General features: G+C 66.2%; 1 protein-coding gene across 7 annotated transcripts; it reads left to right on the plus strand.

Annotated features, from left to right (window-relative positions):
* The first annotated feature begins 1,530 nt into the window (after positions 1-1,530).
* Positions 1,531-23,482, plus strand: SYNPO (synaptopodin). Of its 7 annotated transcripts, none has more exons than XM_067005431.1 (4): positions 1,531-1,549; positions 9,167-9,935; positions 18,713-21,012; positions 22,561-23,482. In XM_067005431.1, the coding sequence occupies exons 2-4, from the start codon at positions 9,536-9,538 to the stop codon at positions 23,338-23,340; spliced, it is 3,480 nt and encodes a 1,159-aa protein (XP_066861532.1). In that variant the 5' UTR covers positions 1,531-1,549; positions 9,167-9,535; the 3' UTR covers positions 23,341-23,482. The 7 variants fall into 7 exon arrangements, with proteins under 7 accessions (XP_066861532.1, XP_047913166.2, XP_066861531.1 ...); XM_048057209.2 differs by lacking the exon at positions 1,531-1,549 and adding an exon at positions 3,440-3,589; XM_067005430.1 differs by lacking the exon at positions 1,531-1,549 and adding an exon at positions 5,787-6,015.
* Positions 23,483-23,648: the final 166 nt, after the last annotated feature.

The following is a 23,648-nucleotide window of genomic DNA, read 5'->3' on the forward strand; positions in this document are numbered from 1 at the left end:
TTTAAGAAAACACGAGCTGACCCTGAGAGGGGAGAGGGGACCTGGGTGGCGGGGGGCAGCGCCGGCGGCTGCGCCTGCTTCCCATTAGCAGCGCCATCCCAGCCTGAGCTCCCAGGTGAGCTTCATTATTCCCCTGTAATGGGCCTGGCCATGAAAGAATTAGCTGCAGAGCATCCGTCCGTCTGTCTGTCCATCCCTGTAGGTGCACGCCGTACCCATGCGCCCGTACGGACCTTCCCGTGCACCGATCCCAGCCGGAGAGGTGACGTTGGGGCTGCCCCGTCCCCGTCCCCCCGTGGGACAGGCTGGCTGTGTTTTTGGGTGGTGGGGGGTCAGGGCAGGCGCTGGGGTCCGCCAGCAGCGTGGGCTGTGTTTGCAGAGCCGAACAAAGGGGCTTTCTTCCAGCTCCAGCCCGGGGGGGGCGAGGACCGTCTGGAAGCGGAGCCGCCTGCGTCAGACGGCGGCGGGGCTGCAACAGAGCCCCCGGGAGCTGCCGGGAGCCACTGAGAAGCCTGGCAGGGACAAGAGTTGGGGACATTCGTGCCCTGAACCCCAGTGCCCTGGGGCTGGATGCTGGGTGCACGCATCCAAACGTGTCTCTGCACAGCCACCGTCCTTGTCCCTGGTGGAGAAACCTGCCCTGGGCACTGCCAGCCCGTGCCACGAGCCGAGCAGCCCCAGCTTTGTGCCGTACCGTTTTTCCATCATTGACAGGCACAGAAGTTACCCACCAAAAGGCAAGAGCTGGTGCGTGGACAGGTGGCAAAATGAAAGCTGGGGGACCTGGTAGCTCAATTTCACCCCGATTTCAGCAGGGCTGTACTGACAGCAAGATCCAGCCCCCGGCGGAGCGCTGGGCACCCAGCGGCTCCTCAGCAGCGCAGCAGCCGGCGGGGCCAAAACCCTCCAACAAAAGCCACTTGTGCGCCCCGCCACTACACAGGCTGCTCTGTGCGGCGGCACAGGCGTTTCTGGCATGTGCTCCGTGCATGTTTTGGCACGGGAGCGCACATCCTATTTCCACACGCTGGCCCCGCGAGCAGCGCGCTGCCCCGCGGAGAGGGGACGCGCAGCGCGGGGCTGGGAGGGACGCGGGGTGGTGGCACTTGTCGTGGCATGGCACGGCCCCGGGGGCTGCGCTGCTGGCATCTGGCCCTGCTGGGGCAGAGCTGGGCTTCGGGAGGGGGCTGGCACAGGGGGGTGCTCGTGCACGAGGACGCTGGGCTGCGTGGCGAAACAGAAGGGTTTGATTTTTTTATTTTTCATTGGGAGCGGCTTTTCTGATCTCTTGGAATAGAAAACGAAACATCACCAAAGGAACACAAAACAAAACTCAGCGCTAACCGTTCCTCCCCGCCCTGAAAAATCCCCTTCGCTGTCACATTTTTTTTCTTGCATGTTTGCTCTTCTGCCTCCCTGCGAAGCTGTGCCTCGCAGCCTTGGATGCGGCTGTGCCGTCCCCGGGCTGCCAGGCGGGGATGGCAGAGCCGTGGCCTCGCCGCTGGTGCCGGGAGGACGCTCTCTGACCAAGGACACGCAAGCACTCGGGGTGACGATGGTAACGTTGAGCGGTGATGTGGGCGAAGGCGAGGGCTGCCGGAGGTGCCACGGCACGTGCAGGGCTGTGGGACTGCCCGGTCACAGCCCCCTGGGGGGATCCAAGCACCAGCGATGCCCCCACTGCAGGGGGCTGCAAGGCAGGGGCTGTCCTGGGGCTGGGTGTGGAGAGGAGGGGGGCACCCATGGGTGCTGACACCACTCCCTGCCAGGAAGCCCTTGGGCAGCCGGGCCGAGGCACTGCCCCGTCTCGGCCGTTTCCCAGCTCGCCGCCAGCCCCAGCCCCGCTGCTGAGAGGCGTTTCGCATTCCTCCCAACGCCGAAGGGATATTTTATCAGCGGCTTTTTTTTTTTTTTTTTTCCTGCAGACTATTTTCTTTTCATGAAAACATTAAATGGCCCGAGAGATAAGGAGCAAATTTATAGCAGTTCACACCAAAGCGGCCAAGACACTGGCGAGGAAAAATGCCTTCCCCCCGCTGCCCGCCTCCCCGCGCGCGGTCCCCACCCCGGCCGCTTCCTCTCATTCTCTCCAAATTCTCGTGACTCCCACGACAAGCCCGGCTGCCCCTGCTCCCGGCTCTTCCTGCCCGAGGCCGGACTTGCAGCGAGGTCGCCCACCGAGCCCGTGGCCGTGGCACGGATTGGGTTGGGGTTTCTCGCCCCGTGAGCTGCGTGAGCCTCGCACGGCCCCGGGGATGCTGGCGAGGAGCGCGTTGGGTCGACGCGGCTTTGGGCTAGGGGCACGCAGCCCGCGTCCAGCCCCTCACCTTGGAAAAAGCACCTGGGGCTTCAGGATCCTGCTGGTGCCAAGTCTGCCTAGCATTATAAACGAGACTAAAATTGGGTTTGGGGGAGGATTTTGGGGCTCCTCGCGGTGGTGGTGCTGGCATTTGGGGTGGAGCCGGCCCTTTCCGTGCCGCATCCGACGGCGAGGGGCGAGCGCAGTCCTGGCGCTGCTGCTCCCCCCGAGCCCCCCCCCTCGCCTGCCCCCATAAAGCTCCCCTTGTCCCGTCCCTGCCGCTGGGAGCCTGCTCAGCACAGCGGCCCCGGGGCTCGCCGCGCTGCAATGTTTAACTTACCGAAATCTGCAATAAATTTTCCTAGCTGCCCCCAATCAGCCGGCCCCCTCGCTCCGCCGCTGCAGGTTTACGAGCTCTGAAGAGCTGTAAAGGCCTTTTACAGGCTGTGTTTTTTATTTCAAATTAGAGTGTGACTGGATAAACACTGGACAAAGTGCCAATTTACCGTGGCTGCGCCGCGGCCGTGCGCCCGTGTCCTCTCCTGCCCGTGGGGGTCGAAGCCGACGTCTCCTGTACGGGGAGGGATGTGCAACACCAGGGACCACGGCTGCCCTTGCACAAGTGGTGCCACCCCGATTTAGGGGTGTTGTGGTCTGTCCCCATGTGCCACAGAGGGAGACCCAGAGAGGAGACCCAGCACGGATATTTTCCAGCCCTCCCGTGCCTGCTCGCTGCCCTCAGGGACGGTCTTGTGTCTCAGGGAGGATGGGGCAAGCTGCCAGCCACAGCCCCACAGGGCCCCGTGTCACTGCCGTGTCCCCAAGGCTGGGGGTGAGATGGTTGTGGGGGGGTTTTTCAGGGGATCTCCTCCATCGCGGGGACACAGAGCATGTCCCTACAACGGGGACATGGCCTTGAGATCGGGGGGGGGGTTGGCTGCCCAAAAGGCAAGCAGGGGGTGATGCAAGGCTGCGATTAGGGGTCCCCCCCCCCCGAGGCAGGGGGAAAGGGGGGCTGGGGGCCATCTGCTGCTGCCTCCAGCCGTGCCCTGGAGCCGAGCGCGGGGGCTGCGAGCGCTCGGAGCATATAGGTGGTTAATGCCTTCAGCATGTATGAAATATCCCATATGCTGGGAAACAAAAGGGGCTCTGTGCTATTAAAGTTTCATTTCCCCACTCCCCTCCTCCCGCCCCTCTCCCCCCTTTTCTCCCTGCCCTGCGCGGCGGCTGGAGGAGAGCGGGCGAGGAGAGCCGGGCGCTGCCGGCCCCCAGCTCCCGGCCAGGACCCAGGTACTGGGGGGGGTGGGACACGGGCACGGCCCCCGGGCTGGGGGGCACGGGGCTCTGGGTGGAGGGCAGAGGGGTTTGTTCCCATGGGAGGACAGGGATGGGGCGAGAGAGGAGCGTGGTGAGTCCGGGCATCGCTGGGGGGCCCTGGGCTCCCCCCCGGTACTCGGGGGGCACGGCGGTGTCAGCGGGCATGGGCACCAGGGACCCCCTGCCCTGCCTGCACGGCCAGCACAGAGGGTCCCACGCCTGGTCTGGGGCTGGGGATGGCGGTGGATGGAGGAGCTTTTGGCACTGCCACCGAGGTCCCTGTGATGTTTTCCCCACGACAGGGTCTCTGCCTGCCCCCCGGTCCCACACGGGATGCGGGGTCCCCCTGCCAGCACCAGCCTGGAGTTGGGGATTCGGAGGGGCAGCGGCCCTGGACGAGCCGTGTGCTGCCGTGGGTCCGCCTGTGCTGGAAGGGAGAGAGCAGGAGGGGAAAGGGGGAGAGCAAAGCCCTGCAGGGGGATCGCAGCGGGCAGAGCCAGCCGGGGGGCAGCAGCCGTGCCCCCCCCCCCCCCCCCCGGAGCATCGGTGCCCCTCGGGCACAGCTCTTCCTCGCTGCCAGACCCCGGGGACGGGCAGGGGCTCTGCGGGGTTTGGCTCCAGCAGCTCCATCGCCCCCAGAGCCTCGCTGACCCCCCTGGGCTCCCAAAGGGGTTACGGGAGGGGAGGAAAAGCGGAGAAAGAAAACGGGGCGCTGGGACCGGGGGGGGGCTGTTTGCACTGGCTGGATGTGTCCTCACCGTGGTTGTTCCCACTGCACAGGCAGTTTTGCCAGAGCAAGAACCCGACTGCGGAGCAGGCACTGACTCACACACACACGGGTGCTGTTTTTCTGCCCCTCACACACGCACAGCCCCGTCCTAAAACGCTTCCAGTTGGGCTCTGCGGCGTGCAGCATTGCACGGGGATGCTCCGGGGCGCGATGCCCCGGTGCCGGCGACAGCCCGAGGGTGGGTGCTCTGCTGCCTCCCGCTCCCCCCCCTCCCCGTCCTGCCTGGAGCCTTGGGACGGAGCAAACCCCGTGTCCCAAGGCCACCAGCCCGCAGTGCCGCCAGGCCAAGGGCTGGGAACGTGCATGTGCTGCGCTTGGCTGCGTTCCTGGGCTGGGAAGAAAACAGTGCCCCCCCCCCCCCCACGGCGCCTTGTTTCCCATGGGCCGTCCCTGAGCGCTGCCCGGGGGGGGCTCAGAGGATCCCATGTTCAGTGCACTCGGTCCCTAAAATGCTAAAACGTCCTTTTTTTCCTGGTCCTGGCTGTCCCCAGGCTCGTCTGTGTGCATCTATCTGTCCTCACGGTCCCATCCTGCCTCCTGGGGGGGGGACGAAGCAAAGTGCTGCGGGTGCAGGAGCTGCTCCCCCTCTCCCAGCACCCGGCCCCTTCCCCACCCACCTCCCTCAGGCTGCGGGGGGGGCACAGTGGGACCAGCAGATGGGGCTTGAGCGGGGATGGGATGCCCCGTCCCTCCATCACCCCCGCTCCGAATGCACGGAGGTCGCCAAAACTGGCTTTTGGAGCCGCGGTGGGTTTTCCTGCTGGGTGAAAGCGCCGTGCTTCACGGCTGCGGGGGGAGGCTGCGCTCCCCGGCACCGACAGGGCTGCACGGTGAGCCCTGGCTCCTCGCCACGGCCACTTTGGGGACCCTCCTGGGTGCTGCCGGGGCTGGGCAGCGTGGTGAAGCTGAGCAGCAAAGCCAACGGCGTGAGCCCTGGCCCCTAGGGAGCCCCAGCCCCACCGCGCTCCCCTCCGTGCTGCTGGAGCAGGGCTGTGCCTAATTAGCGAGCGTTCGTCATCATCATCAGCCCAGCACACGCTCGGCAGCGAAAGGGGCGAAGGCTCCACCATGCCCGGCCCCGAGCCGTGGGTTTTTAGCTTTGGAAAGGCCAAGCTGCAGTCTCATCCTCGGCATCCCGCAGCAACCCACCAGGGCTCCAGCCGACCACCCCGAGCGAGCCCCACGCAGCGGTGGCCGGGGGTCCCCGAGGACGGCCACCCGCCTTGGTGGCACCGGGCTGGCGCAGGAGCCCTGCTGGTGGCACCGCAGGTCTCCAACGCTCAGCAAACCTGGCGCTTCCCTCCCCGAAACCACCCTGAGAGTGCTCCCGGGCAGTTTTGACAGCTGGGGTGGGGCCGTCCTCACCTCCAGGAAGCTCAGGGGATAAAGCTGAGGTTCGCATCTGGCCTCGCAGGGTCCAAGATAAGCAAAGGGCAGGGCAGGCAGCGACCTGCCCCGCGCAGCGCTGAGCTGTGCAGCCCGGCACCGGGCGGATCCTGCCCTGCCCGCGGCCGTGACCGTGATGCTCAGCAGGGGACCACGGCTTCGGGTGGCCCTGGTAGGGAGGAACAGGGAGCAGGAGGACCTCCGGACCCAACCGGCACCCCCGGTAAGCACAGCTCCACCCAGATGCTGATTTTTGGCAGGTGCAAATCCCCGTGGAGCGCGGCGCTTCCACGGGAGCAGCACCCCACGAGCCCCGACCTCCCGCTGTCCCTCTCTCACTGCTCGGGGACGCTGGGGCCGGCGGGGGTTGCGCGGGAACAGGCGCTCAGGAATGTTGTTTTTTCCACCCCGGCTTCCGTCAAGGTAGTAAATCAGCACCGCAGAAGGCTTTTGTTTTCTCCCCGGCACGCTGCCGGCTCCGAGCTGCACCGGCACCGCCGCTGCCAGCCCCACAGACTGGGGCCGTCCTTGGCCACGCTCAGGGGGTTTGCTCCGGGGCAGGATGTGTCCCAGCCCAGTGAGCACACAGCCCGGGGACCTGTCGTGCTGAGGGAGCACCCTGGTGTTTCCAGGACTTGGCTACGTCCATCCCTTTGCCACCCCGGCCCCGCTCCGCCACGGGTGGGTGGCACCGAGCTGGCCCCAGCCCGTGCGGCCTGCCAGGCGTGGGGACGCAGAGACGGGGTGCTGGGGGGGGGGGACAGGATGGTGCTGGCAGCTCAGCCGTGCCTGCAGGGACCGCGGGGTGATATTGGGTTGCCGCAGATGTGCTAGCAGCCGGGCACAGGGTGGCCCGGGCACGGCTCCAGACGCCGCTCGGTGACGGCACAGCACCACGGGGATGTCTCCGTGTCGGCTCCCTTAGAGAAACATGGGGGGGCTGCCACGTTTTTCCTTCTGGACACATCCGATCCTGGCGCTTAGCTGCAGAGGGACAGTGCTGCAGGGTGCCCAGGGAGCTGTGGGGTTGGGGGTTTCTGCTTCATGCCTCATGTCACCACGTGAAAATGGTGCAGGAACCGTGCGGGGAGCAACCTGAGGGGGTCTGGGACGGGTGGTGGCGGGAGCAGAGCCCAGCGCCCCTGCCCCGGGGTCCCCACCGCAGGAATTTTGGTGTCAGAGGGGGAGATGCTGCGCCAAGCTCCCTCCCACCCCCACCCCGGGACATTCAGCTGCTGGCACCCAAAGGTGCAAAAGTCCCCAGATGGATGCGCTGCGCCCGGTCTATTTTGGAAAGGGAAGGCGCCGATCTTGTGACCGGGGCTGGGGACTGAAAGTCTGGGCAGCAGGGTCCTGCCTGAGTGACAGCGCCCCGCTGCCTGACCTCGGGGAAACCCGAGAGCCTTCACACCCCGTGCCCCCCCCGTCCCACCCCCTGCCCGGGCGCATTTAAGGGTGATGGAAACCGAGCGGAGGGCAGCGATGTGGCTGGGGACACGGGGACAGAGCCCGGGGACGGTCACCCTGCCCCACAGCATCCTCGTGGCCCTGCAGGTGGGGGCACCCCACTTTTATCCATCTAGTGCCCACGTGCGGTGCTGGGACAGGAGCACCCAGGTCACCGTGGTGCCCCAAGCCCCCCCGGCCAGGTTTTGGGGGGTCCCTGGGGAGCTGTGGGGGGGTCCCTGGGGAGCTGTGGGGGGGTCCCTGGGGAGCTGTGGGCAGACGGAGCTGGGGGGGGGGGAGGCTTTCTGCAGGGCCCGCATCCCCGGGATTGGCAGCCCGAATGCCAGCAGCGCCTGCCAAGAATATTTGTGTGGGAGGTGGAAAGTTAACTTTAGTTTTCCTTCTTCAATGGGGAGGGGGGGGCAGGCTGCGAGAGAGGCGGGGGGGCTGCACGTCAGACCCCAGCGAGTGGGCAGGGACAGATAGCAGAGAGCAAGAGGTCTTCCTGCCGCCAGATTTCAGCACTTGGCGAATTTGGGGAGATATATATACATATATTATTTTTTTTTACTCTTCCCTCCCTTGGCACCGCTTCGCAGCTCACACATTTCCTAGGAACACCACAGGCCCCCCCCCCCCGGGGCAGCCCCCGCTTCTGCAGGCTGCTGCCTGCAGGGCTGGGAGCGAGCTGGGGGCCAGGTCCCTGAGCATCCCCTGCTGCCCTGCAGGGGCACCCCAAAACGCCTCCCCGGCCCCGCTTCGGCACGGGTGGGTGCTCTCCCTGCCCGTGCTGGTGGACGTGGTGGCTCTCCACAACTATTGGGGCCCCGAATTGCACAAAGACCAGGGTGAGATTCCTTTTTTTGAACAGAAACACTGAAATTTACACCCCCCACCCCTCCAGGATGTCTTTGCAAACCCATGTTGAATGCTTGCAGGCCGAGCAAAGCAGGGGGAAGGATTTCAGAAGTGACAGAAGATTTCCTTTGGGCATTTTCCAAAAAATGCAGCATTTCACTTGGGAAATGCCCGAGAGCTTGGTTGAAATCCTCGCAGCCAAGCTTTCACTGCCTGCTTTCAAAATGGCCTGCCTTTATTTTTTTTTTTTCCTTTCTTTTTCCAAAATAACCTTGCTAGGAGCAGGAAAAGTTGTGCAGACGGGCTGTGCGCCCCCGGCTGAGCCGAGCGTGCGGCGGTGACCTGATGCCACTTTCTGCTCGTGGGGCTGAAAATCCACGCAGCATTTCGGGGTGGGTTTGGGGTCGGGCAGAACCCTCCTTTCCTCCTCTTTTGCTGGGGGGTGGCTGCGCTGGGGACTCACCGCAGAGGAATTTCCCCGCGTATCCTGTCCCTGGAGCGCCGACATGCCCCGCTCCCGGCCGGGACCTCTCCCCTTGGTGCGTGCGTTCATCGCCCAGCCGTGCTGGTGCTCAGCAGGAGGAGAGGGAAGTGACTCTGCCTGCGCTTGTCCCGGAGCCGTGAGTCACTCAATGGTTAAACACAGCCCGGCTTTGTTAGCTGGGAACAGCGCGTTGCAGCAGGATGGAGACGGAGCCAGGGCTCCTGCGAACCTTGGGCAAGCACCGGCCTGGAGCCCTTCCTCCCCAAACCCTCCCGTCTGGGCAGACCCTGGCCCAACGGTGCCCTGGGTGGGGATGGATGGGTGAGGGTACGGGGCTGGTGCCCCCATCCCTTGCCTTGTGAACTCCCCAGCTGCACCCCAGTGTCCCAGCAGCGCTGACACCACAGGCACTTCAGCACCGAGTGTGGCAAAAAGGGGCTGTGGGGTGAAGCAGGGGCACTTCCACGTGTTGGGGAGCGTCTGCATCCTGGGGGGGCTTCCTCGCTGTGGGGCTGGAGCCCCGGCTGGGAGGTGAGGCCAGAGGAGCTCGGTGCAGGCTCTCAGCGCTCCCCTTCCCTTCGCACAGGTCCTCGGACGCTGCTCCTCTGCCTGGCTGGAAAAGAGAAACTCCTGCAAACCCCCGCCCTTGGTGACATCCCCCTGAAGACAGCTCCTCGGCTGGGACGCCAGATTTCGGGAAGCAGCCGGCCAGATTTCGGAGAGCAGCCCACGGCCGCAGCAGCTCCCCTGGGTGCAGCACGGGAGCGAGGGGCTGATGCGTGGGGATCGCCTCGAGCTCCCCACGTGCCCGTGTCCCCCCTCGGACGGCGCCCACGCTGCAGGGGACGCTGCCCGAGCAGAGCCAGCCCTCGGACTATGAGCAGCGCCTTGGCTCTTTGGGGGCTTGAGAGGTCGCTGAGCACTGCTCCCGAAGGCAGCGAAGGCAGCCGGCAGGATGCTGACGGCACCGCTCGGGCAGCCCTGTGGCTGCGGGGTGCCCAAAGGGGACGCAGGTGACAGTTTGCAGGGGACGGGGACGAGAGGTGGCCAGGGCTGCCGTCACCTCGGGGACCTGCCCGCCCCGGCCCCGCTGCAGGAGGGGCACACGGGGCTGCTGGCAGGGCAGGCGAGCAGCAGGGAGCCCCATGGGCTCGGCGGTGATGCGCCGGACCCCGAACTCACCGGAGGCAGCCTGGCCGTGGGGACCGAGCCCGCAGCCCCCCCCAAATACCCCGACTCCGCCCCGGAGCTGCTCCCCACTGCCGCCAGCCCCACGGCTGACCCCAGCCAGGAGTGGAGGGTGGTGAAGATCAAGAGAGTCCTCATCAATCCCGCCGGCGAGCCGAGGAAAGCGAGTAAGCAAAACCCCCTTCTGCCACCTTCTGCCCTCCCCCCCAAAAAAAAACCCGGCTGTGGGATGGGGCTGGGGCCGCCCGGCAGGCGGTGGGGATGCCGGGCTCTTCCCACGCAGGACGGTGGGGACACCCCGCTGCCAGCATCCTGGGATCTGAGGTCGCAGCCTCCCCGCTGAGCCCTGGGACGTGTTCATTGTGAGATGATCTCCGCGGCCTCAAAACCCCGGAGGAATCTGCGGCTTCCCGCGGGAGCGGGGGGAGGCAGCGGGTGGGTTCCCACAGTCTCCGAGAGCTCTCCCACACCGTGAGCGGGGCACGGGGGTGCCACAGGGGGTCAGAGCCAGTTCCTGGGGCACCCCCCGGGACACGGGCGCCTCTCCCCAGCCAGGGAGGGGGCGGCCGAGCTGCCCCTCCAGCCCCTCGCCTGCCGGGGGGATGAGTTCACACGGATGCCTCTGCTGCGTGCCTCCGGGCCATCTCTATTCCAGGCCCTTGTTTAAAAATGTAAGCGCTTTATTTCAGGCTGGCTGTTCCCTGTGCCATCACCATCCCTGCAGCCACAGTGACACCAATTGTGGGGTCACGGCAGCCTGCAGCCCAGCCTCATGCTCCGGCCGCAGCCCCTCTCGTGTCCCCGGGGAGATGCTCCCAGGGGAGATGCTCCGGCAGGATCACACCCGCCCTCCTGCAGGCTTGGGGCCCGTTTTTAAGCCCTGCTTCCACCCCTCTGTCTATTTCTCTCCCAAGCAGCTGTTACCTCAGCTGCCGGGGCAGGTGTGCCGCCGTCCCACTGGGAATTGGGCTCGGGGGGGCTGTTTTCCCCAAGCAGCCCCCGAGCCCAGGGAGGGATGGCACCGGCCACTCTCCTTTCATCCTCACCCTTTTCAAGGGCTCAAAATGGACCCGGTTTCCCAAATCCATCCCCTGGCCTCCCTCCTTTCGGGGTGCCCCAGGCCCTCGAAGCCAGCACCCTGGGGACAGGACGAGGGCTTGCCGATGGGAACCTCAGCCCTGCTCCTGGAAATGCTGCTCCAGCGGCTCCTCCAACCGTGCCTGCGGCATTTCGGGGCGCGCCGAGCAGACCGGGCAGCCCCAGCCAGCCCTCCCGTTCCTCAGCCCGCTCGGGACGGTAGATATGCAGCGGAAAAGGTCAGGCCTGCCTCTGTCCGGGCTCAGCATTTTCCTAGCTCGAGCTCCGATCCAGCAGTCCCTCTGCCAGGCTGGAATTTTAAAGTAACTCAGCAGGTTTGTTGGAAAGAGCGTGTCTGCCCCGCTTCCTCCTCCTCCGGGTGAGATCACCGCCGTCCGCTGCCTGCGTCGCCGTCAGACTTTCCAGAGCTGCCGGGCAGGATGTCACCGAGGGTCCCGAGCCCTGGCAGCAGCACCGGGGCTTCCCCGGAAAAATAACCCTGCAGGTCCGTAAAGGCAGGGCTGGCCGCAGGGCAGGGGCAGGACACCAAGCAGGTGGCTCCGGGGCTGTCCCCGCGGCGGGGCGTTTGCAAGAGCATCCCCAGGAGGTGTCAGGAGGTGCCTGCTTTGCTCCTTTTCCCCTTGTCTGGCATTCTTGGTGTCAGTGAAGGACACTCAGGAGATCGGGGAGCACCCATCCCCACCCAAATTCGTGCAGGGGATCCCCCGAGCGGTGCAGAGCCACCCGGCAGGGTGTGCGGCCCCAGCGGGTTGGCACCTCTCGGGGCGGCTGGGGAGCACGGGGAGCCCCGGGTCGAGGCTCCGGCTGGGAGCTGCGGGAGGCAGGACTGGTTTCTCCGTCTGGTGTGCAAATAAACAGAAGGGTTTGCTCCCCGGGGGCTGCCAAGCTAGCGCCAGGCTCCCTCAAAAACCAGAAAAGCACAAAAAAAAAAAAAAGCTAAGATCGGCAGGGAGAAAGGAAATTAGAAAGGCAAAAAAATAAGGCCAGGAGCTCATCCTGCGGTGCAGACGGGTGCAGGAATCGGTGTGTGGGGTGGTGCCATGGATCCCACCGGCAGGGGAGGTGGCGACCGTCATGCCGGGGGCTCTGCGGGTCTCAGCCTCGGGGTCCCGCTGTTGGGATCCTGAAGTCAGGATCCTGGGGAGGTGATGCCACTCCTGGGGGGCGATCCGCTGTCCCCTCTCAGCTCAGAGCTGCGGTGCCCCAGTACCGCCCGCTGTGGAGTGCTCTTCCCAGGGTGTCCCTAGGGAGGTGACACCGGGCTTGGGTTTTTGCCCGGTTCCAAGCGTCCTGGGGAAATTGGCTGCGAGGGGAGACCCTGCTGCCCTGCCTGGGTCTGAAACGGAGCGTGCTGCGGGTCCTGGTGGTGCTGGGGGGGCAAGGGGCAGGGGTAAGGGGGTGCTCAGGGCAGTAAGGGGGTGCTCAGGGATGGGTAAAGGGGTGCTCAGGGTAGTAAGGGGGTGCTCAAGTTGGGTAAGGGGGTGCTCAGGGATGGGTAAGGGGGTGCTCAAATTGGGTAAGGGGGTGCTCAGGGCGCTAGGGGATGCTCAGGGCTGGGTAAGGGGATGCTCAGGGATGGGCAAGGGGATGCACAGGGTGGGATCGATGGGATGCTCCGGCTGCTCTCGCCCCCCCGGGGGGCTCAGGGCAGACCCAGCGGGATGGGACGAGCAGGGCAGGGTGTCACGGGGGGGTACCAGGGCGGCGGCTGGGCTGCCCGCAGCACCGGGAGCGGGGTCCCCATCCCTTCCCGTCCCGTCGGGTCTGCTCCCACCCGACCCGACCGGACCCGACCCGCTCCGTTGCACCGGGACGGGCACGGGCAGGGCCGGCGGGACCCACGGCAGCCCCGGCCCGCCCGGCCCCCGCCCGCCGCCCCCCCCCGGGCCCGCTCCGAGGGCGGAGCTGCCGCAACTTTCCTGCCCGCCGCCTCCTCCCCCGGTGCAGTCGGGCGGCGGCACCGGCACCGGCACCGCGGGTAGGGGGGGGGGGCGGCGGGCAGCGGCTGCCCCGGGGCGGGGGGGGACGGGAACCGGGCGGGGGGGACACGGGGGAACCGAGCTGGAGGGCAGGGGGTCGGGGGGGCTGGGGTAGGGACCGGGGTTACGGGGGGGGGCGCACGGGGGGGACGCGGGGATTTGGGGGCGCACGGGGGGGCGCAGGGGGCTGGGGGTGCGTAAGGGGGTGGGGGGGTCCGGGGGTGCCCCCCGGGGGGCGCAGCGGGGTGAGGAGGGCAGCGTGGTTTGGTCTGCATGGGAAGGAGCCCCCCCCGTGTCCACCCCCGAGCTGCAGCGGGCACGGGGAAGGACACGCACGGGGTGCCCGCGGGGTGCCCCTGGCCCTGCTGCTGCGGGGGGGTGGATGGATGGATGGCAGGGCTGCCCCGCTCCAGCCTCTTTTGGGAGAGCTGACAGCTTAATTTTGGCCGGCCGGGGGGAAACGCTTGCTCCACGGCTGTGCCAGCAGCAGCAGCCTCTTCTTCCCCAGCGCGGATGCGAGCAGGGCTCGGGCTGCCCGCTGCATCCCCTCGGGTGGTGTGCCCTAAAAAAAAAAAAAAAAAAGGCAAAAAAACCCAACCCACCCCATTCTCCTTTTTCCCCTCTGCTGGGAGATGGGAGCCCCAGGACTCGCTGCTCGGAGACTTTGGGGCGATTTCAGGCAGGATCGGGGCGAGTTTGGGTGCCGAGGGCCAGGCAAAGCCGGGGCACGGCTGCGAGCCAGGAGGAGTGCGGGGCAGCGGGGAGGCAAAGAGCTCCAAATCCAGCAAAGCCCTCGCGAGCTGAGCGCAGGGAAAACTTGCAAGCGAATCGAATTTTCTCGCTGTGCCAGATTTTGTCGCTGGCAGAGGCACCCGCGAGGAGAGGCCCCGCGCTCTGTGCCCTGCCAGGCAGCGCAGGGCTGCTCCCACCGCCGTGCTCGCTGCCCAAGCCGGGGATTTTAGGGTCTGCCGGGGCCAACACGGGTAAAAAACTTGATGGAGTTTTCATATCCGGGCTATAAAAGGGTTGGAAGCCTGGAACGAGGCAGAAAATTGTCATATTTTTATCCGTACATGTTAATTGTTCCTAGCTAGCCAGACTGCCTGCCTGTGCTACCCTTCTTGTTTTCCTAGCAGCAGATTATTTGGGATAACTCTGGGAGCTGGAGGGAAGAGCAGGCTTCAATGTGAGCGCGTTTGTGCGCCCTGCAAAGTCCTGCACAGCTGTAGTTGGGGCAGAAGGCCAGCTGGCTTCCCTGCCGCAAAACCTGCTTACATTTCCTCGGTGTCCAAAGCCCTCAGCACTGGGGTGGAAAGGCCGGGTGCCCCCTCCCCAGCACCGCCGGGGTGTGGGTGTGTTTTCAGCCTGGCCAAGGCGCCATGGTGTTGGGGCGGCTGAGCACCCAAACCAGGAGCAGGACGGAGCCCACGTGGAAGTGTCTGGAGTCAGGTGCCAGCGCAGAGTCCCAGGTTTCGTGTTTCCACTCGGGTACCTCGTGGCTTCTCCCTACGAGGACGTCTCACCAGCACCCGGTGCTCGTGGCCATCCGGACCTGCCAGGTGACAGCTCCCAAGTCACTATTTTTCTCCCCAAGATTGCTGTGTAATTCTCTGGTTTGGGGCTCGTTCACAGCACGGCGGGGCTGAGTACGTTGCACTTTGGCCTGGGAGGCATTTTCTTTTGGGGTTTCCCGTTGTGAGGCCACACCTGGCCCGAGCAGAGCTGCTGTGAGACCCCTCGTCAGCACCAGCAACTTCAGCTCAATCTGTCGGCTTGGAGAGGCCTGGGGCATCTCCCCTCCCTGCAATCCAGAGCCAGGTCCTCGTCTTATTCCAGCTCTCGGGGTCGATGTTGGGGTAGGACAGGCTGCGTTCAGGGCGTGAGACATCCTTCAGCATCCTTTGGGGTCGGATGGCAACCCCAGCCTTTGCTGGATGCCTTTCAGATGCTCCCCAGTAGCCCTGCGAGGGGGGCCCCATCCTTTGCGCGGAAAGCTGAGCTAGAAAGATTTTTCTATTCCCATCTGGCCAGGAAGGGAGAACAACAAAAATGCCTTTCATCGCCCTCATCACCCTCACTCCGGAGGAGAGAGCAGAGTAGTGGTGCGGGACAGCTGACAGCTCGGGGAGAAGCTGGGAAGCCCGGCACCTTGGGGCGGCTGCTGGAACTCACTCCTGGGGTGGCTGGAGACCTTAGGAGCAAGTACCTAGATAGGTATCTATCCTAGATGAAGTGCTTCACCTATCCTAGATGAAGTGCTTGGTGCTGAAACGATGCTCAGGGTGCTCATGTGGCTGCAGGCTGGCTGCTCACGCGTGCCAGGGAGCATCTCACCTCCTGGCCCGGCATCCCAGCACCGCGGGGTTCGGGGATGTCCCCAGAGCGGTGGCAGAGCGCTGGCAGGGCTGGATTCATTGTTCTTGGAAGAAGCTGGGACATTTGGGGATGGGAGACGTTTCCTTCCTGAGAGGCAGCCCGCTGGCGAGCCGGTGAGCGGCGTGGGAAGGAAGGAAGGGAGAGGGGAAGAGCGCGACAAGAGCCACTCACCCTTTGGACCCGAGCTTTGGACGAGGCTCCCGTGCGTGGCCGGAAGCCTGTTTCCAGCAGCGTGCGAGCCTCGGATGCCCTTGGCTGTACGGGGTTTTGCTTTCACCTCTTCTCCATGCTGCCCGGGCTCTCTTTGGCCCCGCGATCCTCCTTACAGCTCCTGGACATTTGCGGCGCGTTGAGCTCCGTCTGCCCAGAGCATGGGGCCATCGGCGGCTCTCAGGGCTGGTGGGGAAGGATGGAGCCAGGAGCAGGGGCTGCAGGAGCAGTCAGCTCAGGCTGGAGGCAGGAGGTGGCCCCTGGCCTTCACCTGGGGGGCTGGGGTGCCGTCCGTCTGTCCATCCGTCCGTCTGCCTGGCCATGTGCTGCACGTGCGGGGCGGTGCACGCGGGAGTGACCGCAGCTCACAGCAGCCTCGGCCCCTCTTGGTTCCTCCGGGCTGCCCGAGGCTCCAGTGCTCTCCATCAAAGTGGGCTGAGAAGAGCAACCGCTGCTCCCTTGCAGCGCCAGGGATTTGCTCCCAGCACCTCAGCCAGAGGAGCCCTGGCACAGCTCCTGCCTCGGGGCCCGGGGAGCTGGGGGCAGACCCCGGGGGCAGATCCCAGGGGCAGATCCCGGGGGCAGATCCCCGCTCTGGTTGGCAGCACGGGGTGCGGGGGCTCTGCCTGCAGCCGGTCCAAGTGGGAAATCTCTGTCCCAGGGCTGAGTCATCCCTCCGGCACGGAGGACACCCCCGAGGCCCTTTGGTTGCTGCTAAAAGGCAGTAGCGAGAGCGAGAGGCTCCAAAATGGCTCTGCGGAGAGCTCTGCTTCTTAGGCGGCCTCGGCTTCCAAGGGAGCGGGGATGCTGGGGTCGGAGCACGAAATTCGCAGACATCTGGAGCCTGCGGCTTGTTTCTCAACAGCTTCCCGGCCCCGTTTCCCCGCCGCCCCGCAGATAAACACGGCGAGGGCGAGCGGCGGAGCGGGACCCGCGGTGCTGGCCGCCCTCCAGCCAGCCCGGCCTCGCCGCCTGCCGGAGGAAGCCGCTTCCCCGCTCTGTGCCGCCGCCAAGGCAAATAGAAAAGTTGCCTTAAAACAATGCCGGCTGCGGGAGGGAAAGGGTTTGGATGCCAGCATCGCTGCTGCAGACGGGCTCAGCGCTTCCAGGAGAGTTTCCACTGGCGTTTCTCCCTCCTCTCCCCTTGGCCCGGCTAAAACCCACCCGCTGTCGGGCCGCCCGAAAGCTTGGTCCTCCTTCCTCCTCCTCCTCCTCTTCCTCCTCCTCCTCCTCCTCTCCAGCCCCTTCCTCCGCACCGGCTGGGGGCTGAGATATTTCTGGAGAGCATCGAGCTCTGCTCTGAGATGAAGGGCAGGGGACTCGCACCCCGCTCAGGGGGCTGGTGGCCGGGCACTGCGTGCTGGCCCGTGCGGGGCTCGGTGACTTGCAGGAGTCCCCTGGCACCCGGGAAATGTGGTACGAGAGGGAGGGCTCCGCTGGAGCTGCCCAGGCTGGGTCTCCTTTCATCCTGCTGCAGCCAAAAGCGGGTCGAAATGCTGTGAGCTTCCATAAAGATGTGTCATGCGAGGGATAGGTGCTGCTTTCGGGATGTTTTAGAGGTGTTGGAAAGCCACCGGCGAGGGCTGGACGTGGGTGAATTCCCTAGGCTGGAGGGAGAGGTGCCACCCACGGGCGCCATGGCATGGGGACACCAAGGCCAGGCGGTGGCTCCCCGCGGTGGCAGGACCATCCTGCACGCCTGAGAGGTGCTGGCGCTGGGACCGGCCGTGGTCCTGTGCCGGGGGTGGCAAGGGGAGGCAGGAGGGCTGCAGGGCGAGGAAGAGGAGATGCCCAGCCCGGAGAAGCCTTCTCGCTTCACCACGAGCTCTCTGGAAGGATTTGGCTTAGTCACTCATCCCTTCCCTCGCTGGTAGGCTGAACCACAGCTTAAAATATCCTGGAAGGCTCCCAAGCGGCACAGAAGGCAAGAAAATGAAAAACACATGAAGGGAAAGGGGAGTGGACGCTGCCTGCGCCCGGAGGAGCTGGGCTCGGGGCAGGCAGCCCCGGCCACCCACCTCCATCCCCTGGACGGGGCTGGATCAGGGCACCCGTGGCTGCGGTGCCGGGCACAGGGGGAGCAGGGGAGGGAGCCCACGGAGAGGAGGCTGGGGGCTGCCCCGGTCCCACCACAGCGGGATTTGGTCCAAATGTTTAGGGTGGGATCTCCTGGGTGCTGGCAGTGGCCTCGGAGGGGCTGGGGACGCCCGGTGGCACGGCCCTTCCCCGGGCAGACGTGCGCGGCCGCGGGCGTTTCAGGGCGCGCTGGTAGGAAATGGCTCACCCCGAGAAAATGCCTTCCCGGCAGCTCCACATCCTTTCGGTGTCTGGGAAGGGCTTTCGCCCTGACCTTTTGGCCAGCGCTCGAGAAGCCCAGCGGCTCTCAAAGGGGCTTTCAGCGGGTTTAGCAGGCGCTCGGCCGGCTGTTTTTAGCACTTTTATAGGCTCCAAAGGAATGAGGTTGGCGCGTAGCTGCGGGCTGTGTCTGACGGGTCAGGCTGTGCACAGCTTCTGTCGGCTGCTGCCATCTCGTGTTGCTCCACCAATAAGTCCCGGGCTGGACACCAGCCCCGTGGCGAGGTGATGGGGGCTGCCCCGCTGGGTTCGTTCTCCTTGCACGGGGCCGTGCACCGGGATTTGGGAGAGGGGCCGGGGGGACACATGCTGGCCCCTTCCCTGCCCCATGCGTGTTGGAGCCAGGGGCTGAAACCCTGTGAGCTGCAACCTGAAACCTCCTGAAGCCTTTGGAGAAATTCCTTTCCCATACGGTCACTGCCATCAGCGCACAGAGCCCTGCAAGATAAACTGTCCTGCGGCTGGCGGGGCTCGGGCACGCGCTGGCCTCTGCTCCACTCGTCCTTGTTCAGTGGGAGCAATGGCCAGGGCAGCCCAGCAGTGGATGACTTCAGGGCTTCAGGGGTTATTTCCAGCAGGAACAAGCCTCTGCTCCCGTAGGCAGCGCGCCCCAGCTGAAATAAGGCTCTGAAATAAGGAGGTGGGGCAGGGTTCTGCGTGCCCCCGCACTTTGGTGGCTTTGGGAACACACTGCCATGCAGAGCTGCAGCCCAGCACCTCGGGCAGGGGCTGTGCTGGAGGGGGGGGAGACCCCCGTTACCCCTGGGCTTTGCTCCCCCTTCCCACCCCAGCCCTGTGCATCCCTCCTGCTGCAGCCCCCAGCTGCCGGTGAGGGGCTGGGGATCCCAGGGGAACCTCAAGGAGGGGCTGCGGGTGCTGCAGGGGGTGCCGAGCCCCGCTAACCCCCCCCCCCCCTCTCTCCCCAGGTCTCTCCCGCAGCTCCAGCCTCTCGGAGAAGGAGCTGAAGGAGGCGAAGGCGCGGAGCCGCAGGATCGTGGCGCAGCTCACCACGGCGCCCGGCCCCAGCTCCAAGGGCGTGCTGCTCTTCCACCGCCGCAAGCAGCGCGTCGACGGGCTCACCGGCACCGGCGCGGGGCATGGCACGGGGCTGCCGCTGAGCCCGGCGCCTCGGCAAGGAGCCATGGAGGAGGGCGAGGGGCACGGCGCCCGGGGGACACCGCCGGAGCCTGCTGATGGGCAGCAGGTCCCGCTGAGCATCTACCTGAAGGAGAACATGGCACCGGCCGCCACCAATGGCCTGCACGAGAGGGAGCGGGCAGAGGGAGAAGTAGGGAAGGTCGGGGGGATGCAAGATGGCATTGGGGTGAGCGTGGCTGCTCCCGTTCCACCGCAGAATGTGCACGTCCCCGAGCGGAAGAACGGCGAGGTGCCCGGTGCGCCCATGGGGACAGGCAGCACGCCCATGGGGACAGCCAGCATGACCACAGGGACAGGGAATGCACCTGTGGGGACGGCCAGCATAACCATGGGGACAGGAAACACACCTGTGGGGACAGCCAGTATGACCATGGGGACAGGCAACGCAGCTGTGGAGATGCCCAGTGTGCCCATGGGGACAGCCAACACACCGATGGGGACGGCAAACGCACCCATGGGGACAGCCAGCGTGCCCATGGGGACAGCCAACACACCGATGGGGACGGCAAACGCACCCATGGGGACAGCCAGCGTGCCCATGGGGACAGCCAGCGCATCCATAGGGATGGCCAGTGCATCCATGGGGATGCCCAGTGCACCCATGGGGACGGCCAACGCACCCATGGGGACAGCCAGTGTGCCCATGGGGATGCCCAGTGCACCCATGGGGACAGCCAACACACCCATGGGGACAGCCAGCACACCCATGGGGACAGCCAGCTCACCCATGGGGACAGCCACCCCAGCTGGGCAGGCGCAGAACGGCGCACGGAGCAGGCAGTACTACGAGGTCCACCTCACCCTGGCCAAGCCCAAGCCCGTGAAGAACCGGACGGCCAGGCCGTTCGGCACCCAGAAGGCCACCACACCAAGCCAGGGGCCGAGCCAGCCCCCCGAGCGAGCCCCCGCCGCCGCCGAGCTGCCCCCACCGCCCACCTACGCGGAGACGCTGGGCAGCCCCCCGCCCCTCAGCAGGGTCCGCTCGCCCCCTGCCTACTCGGCCCTGTACCCCCCCATCGAGCAGAAGGTGCTGCAGAGCCCCGTCCACGGGGCTGGGGCAGTGCCCCCCCTGCCCAAAACGGGCATCCTGGAGGAGTCGGCGGCCCGCAGGGCCCACAAGAAGTCCATGTTCACCTTCATCGAGAAGCCGAAGCTGGGCCCCAACCCCGACCTGCTGGATTTGGTGCAGAGCGCGGACATCAGGAAGAAGCAGAAGGAGCACGGGGAGCCCGGTGCCGAGGACGAGCCCTTCGCCCTGGGGGCAGAAGCCTCCAACTTCGTCCCCAGCAGCACGGCCAGGGGCGGGCAGCACCTCCCGCCGGCCGACGATGCTCCGGCATGGTCGTCCTGCCTCAAGTCCCCCACCATCCAGCCGAAGCCGAAGCCGCAGCCCAGCCACAACCTCACCGAAGCCAGGGGGAAGGGAGCCGAGCTCTTCGCCCGCAGGCAGTCCCGCATGGAGAAGTTCATCATCGAGGCTCCCTCCCAGCCCGACCTGCTCCGCTCCCCGTCGCCCACCATGTCCCTGCCTCCCTCCTGGAAGTACGATGCCAACGCTTGCCTGTCACCCATGGTCTCCAGGCACCCCGTCAAGAGTCCCTGCAGGCCCTCCAAAACCCCCCCGGCGTCTCTTTACGGCAGCGCCCTGACGGAGAACGAGGTCTCCCAGAAGGAGCTGGAGATCTCCAAGCACCAGCCCTACCAGCTCCAGTCTTCGCTCTTCATCCTCTCCCCATCCAAAGGGCCGCCAAGGTCCGTGCCCCGGGAGGTGCCACCGCCCAGACCCTCCCTTCCCGACGCCTACCCCTGCCCGCAGCGAACGTCCTGCCCGACCTCTCCGTTGCCTCCTTCCCCCGTTTGGCACCCTCCTGCGGTGCCCGGGGCCGGCGGGGCGGCCTCCAGCCCCTTCCCCAGTGCCACCGGGGCTCTGCCGCTACCTCCGGGCAGCCACCCTGCTCCCGGAGCCCCGGCGGAGCTGCTGCTGGCCTCGCCGTGCCGCCGAGTGAAAGGGGGCTTCCAGGCGCCCCGACCCTCCTACTCCACCAGGAACGCGGGGATCGAGCCGCAGGTGTGGAAACCTTCCTTTTACTACAAGTAGCGGGGGCGGAGAGAACACGGAGCGGGTTTTAGGCTCCCCTCCGCCGGCCGAGTCCTCTCTGATTGCTCACGGGTGTGCAAAAGGCTGAACCGACCCAAAAAAAAAATGGGGGGAAAAAAAGAAAAAAAGAAGTAGCTCAACGGCTTCCAGGGCAGTGCAGGGGGTGAGAGGACGTGGTGCCGAGCCCCCGGTGTGCCGGGAGCCGCGTGTTTGTGCTGAGCGGGTCCGGGGGCATAAAGCACAAGGACCCCCAAGTGGTAACAGGAGCCCGGCTGCCCCGCAGTGCCTCCGGTGCTTTCTCTCTTCTCTTGCCTGGAAACTTTCTGGAGCATCACGGCTCTGCCTCCGTCTCTTTTCTCGCCTCCTGCGTTTCCAGCCCCATCTGTCCTACCGCCCGCCGGCTCCCAGCCGCCTCGTACCAAAGCCTGGCCGCGGGGACGCGCCGCCTTCCCACCTCACTGTGCCTGCTCCTGTCTCTTCTGCTGCCCTTTAGGGACTTGTTTGCTCCCACGCTGCGGAGGACAGCCACCACCTCCCCGGGGAAGAGACCGCAGGGCTGGGGACGACGCGGGGTCCCTGTCCCTCCCGGCGCCCCCTCGTCTCTCCGCAGCCCCGACCTGTGGTAGGACCCATCGCTGGGTGGGACTGATCCTGCTCTTCTCTAAGCTCTTTGTCTGGGAGCAGCTCCCCGGGCAGGCAGAGGCACTGAGCTGCTGGAGCTGGTGCTGAGCAAGGCGGGCGTAGCGGGGGGATGAGGGATGGGCAGGGCTCAGTGCTGGTGGCCTGGAGGCAGTTTCCACGGCTGCACCAGCACGTGCGGGATGCTCCTGGCTCACCCTGGGAGCAGAGGTGCCCCTCGCCCAGATTCTGGCTTCCTCTGCAGTGGGGAAAACTGACCAGGGCAGGGATGTGCCCTCGGGGACGGGGGGGCTGCCTGCGCAGCGCTCCGTGAGCCCCTCGCTCCTGCTGCTCTCTGCGTTAACGAGTTGCCTTTCGACTGTGCTTTTATTTCTCCTGCCTTTTTCCCCCCTCTTTCTGAATACACTCACGTGCACTGTCAGACTGTCTCTTCTCTTTCCTGCTGCCTCGGGAGGAGCTGCGGGGCGGCGAAGCCTCGCCGTGCTCAGCACTGGGGGCTCGGACCCCCAGCACCTCAGGGGGCTCTGGCCCTGCCCCGCTGTGCCATCAGCACATAGTGAGAGATCCTGGCTCATATTCTGGGGCAAGGATGATGGAGCACACCCTCGGGGGGGTTGTTAACGGCCCCATATACCCAGGCAGGGACACAAGCCTTATTGCAGGGATTTAGCCCGGCCTCAGCACTGCGGAGCAGGGGGATGCGCCCACGTACCCGCACCTGCCCGGAGCGTTCCTTCGCTCTCCAGGGCTTGAAAAATGATCAGTGGTGGGGGGGGCAGCATCAGAGCTGGTGCCCTCTTGCCCCTTTTTCCCCAGCACGGATGCTTTGCCCCCTTCTCCCCCCGGTGGGGCCGCTAACCTGCTCTCTGTCCCCTCCAGGACAGGCGGCCGTCCCTCCCCGCCTCGCCCACCTGGACGCCCCGGTCTGCGCGGCGCCAGGGCAGCCTGGACGGTTGGGCCAGCCCGGCCTCGGTGCCCGAGCTGGACGAGGGCCCCCCCAGGTCCCCGCCGTGGAGCGAGCGGTCGCTGTCCCCGCTGCGGCAGGACGCCGACCCCCGGGCCAGCCGGCAGATGCAAGCGCGGCTCGCCAGGAACATCATCAACGCTGCCCGCAGGAAGAGCTCCTCGCCCAAAGCCGTGGGGACGGAGGGCTCCCGGCCCTTCACCCCCCCGGCCACCAGCCCCCGGGCCGTGGGGTCCCCCAGCTTGCCACGATCCCCCCGGCCGGAGGGGTGCAGAGCCCCGGCCCCGCAGGCTGCCACCTCCGCCTGCAGCATGCTGGCCGCACCGGGCAGCCCCTCGCCCACCTACAAGAGCCCCCTGCCATCGCCCCGGGTGGACGGGTCCCGCTCCTGTGCCTCCCCCGGGGTGTCCCGAGCCACCTGGGTGGAGGGACGCCGGCTCCTGCTGTCACCCGGCGCTGCCGGGCCGTCCCCTACCCCCAAGAGCCCCCTGCCATCGCCGGTGGCGGGCGCGCGGTCCCCCGCCAAGCGCTACAGCTCCCGGTCCCCGACGGACTCGGATGTCTCCCTCGACTCCGAAGACTCGGGGGCCAAGAGCCCGGGCATCCACAGCTTCAACCTGTGTCCCCGCGGCTGGACCGGGAGCCTGCGGCTGAAGCCGGGGGGGCTGCCTTCGGGGGCCCCCTGCACCTCCTAGAGCAGCCAGCCCCGGCCACGCCGCACCGCCAGCGCCCTGTGGTGCCACCCGAGGGTGGCGAGGGGCGAGGGACGGTGCCCCCGCAGCGGGTCCCCAGGCGGGGAGAGGCACGGCCGTGGGCTGGGGATGCGCGGAGCGTCCCCGTCCCCATCGGCGTGCCGCCGGGGTCAGCTGCCTCCCACCTGCCCGCGGTCCCATGGCCCAGCTCTATTTTTACCAGCCTAACCTTTCGGGGCAGGACTGCGTGGTCAGCAGGGAGAGCAGGGCAGCTGGCGGCGGGGGGGGACACAGCCCCTGGACGTCCCCTG

This window comes from Anser cygnoides, chromosome 14, assembly GCF_040182565.1.
Source record: "Anser cygnoides isolate HZ-2024a breed goose chromosome 14, Taihu_goose_T2T_genome, whole genome shotgun sequence".
NCBI classification, from domain to species: Eukaryota; Metazoa; Chordata; class Aves; order Anseriformes; family Anatidae; genus Anser; species Anser cygnoides.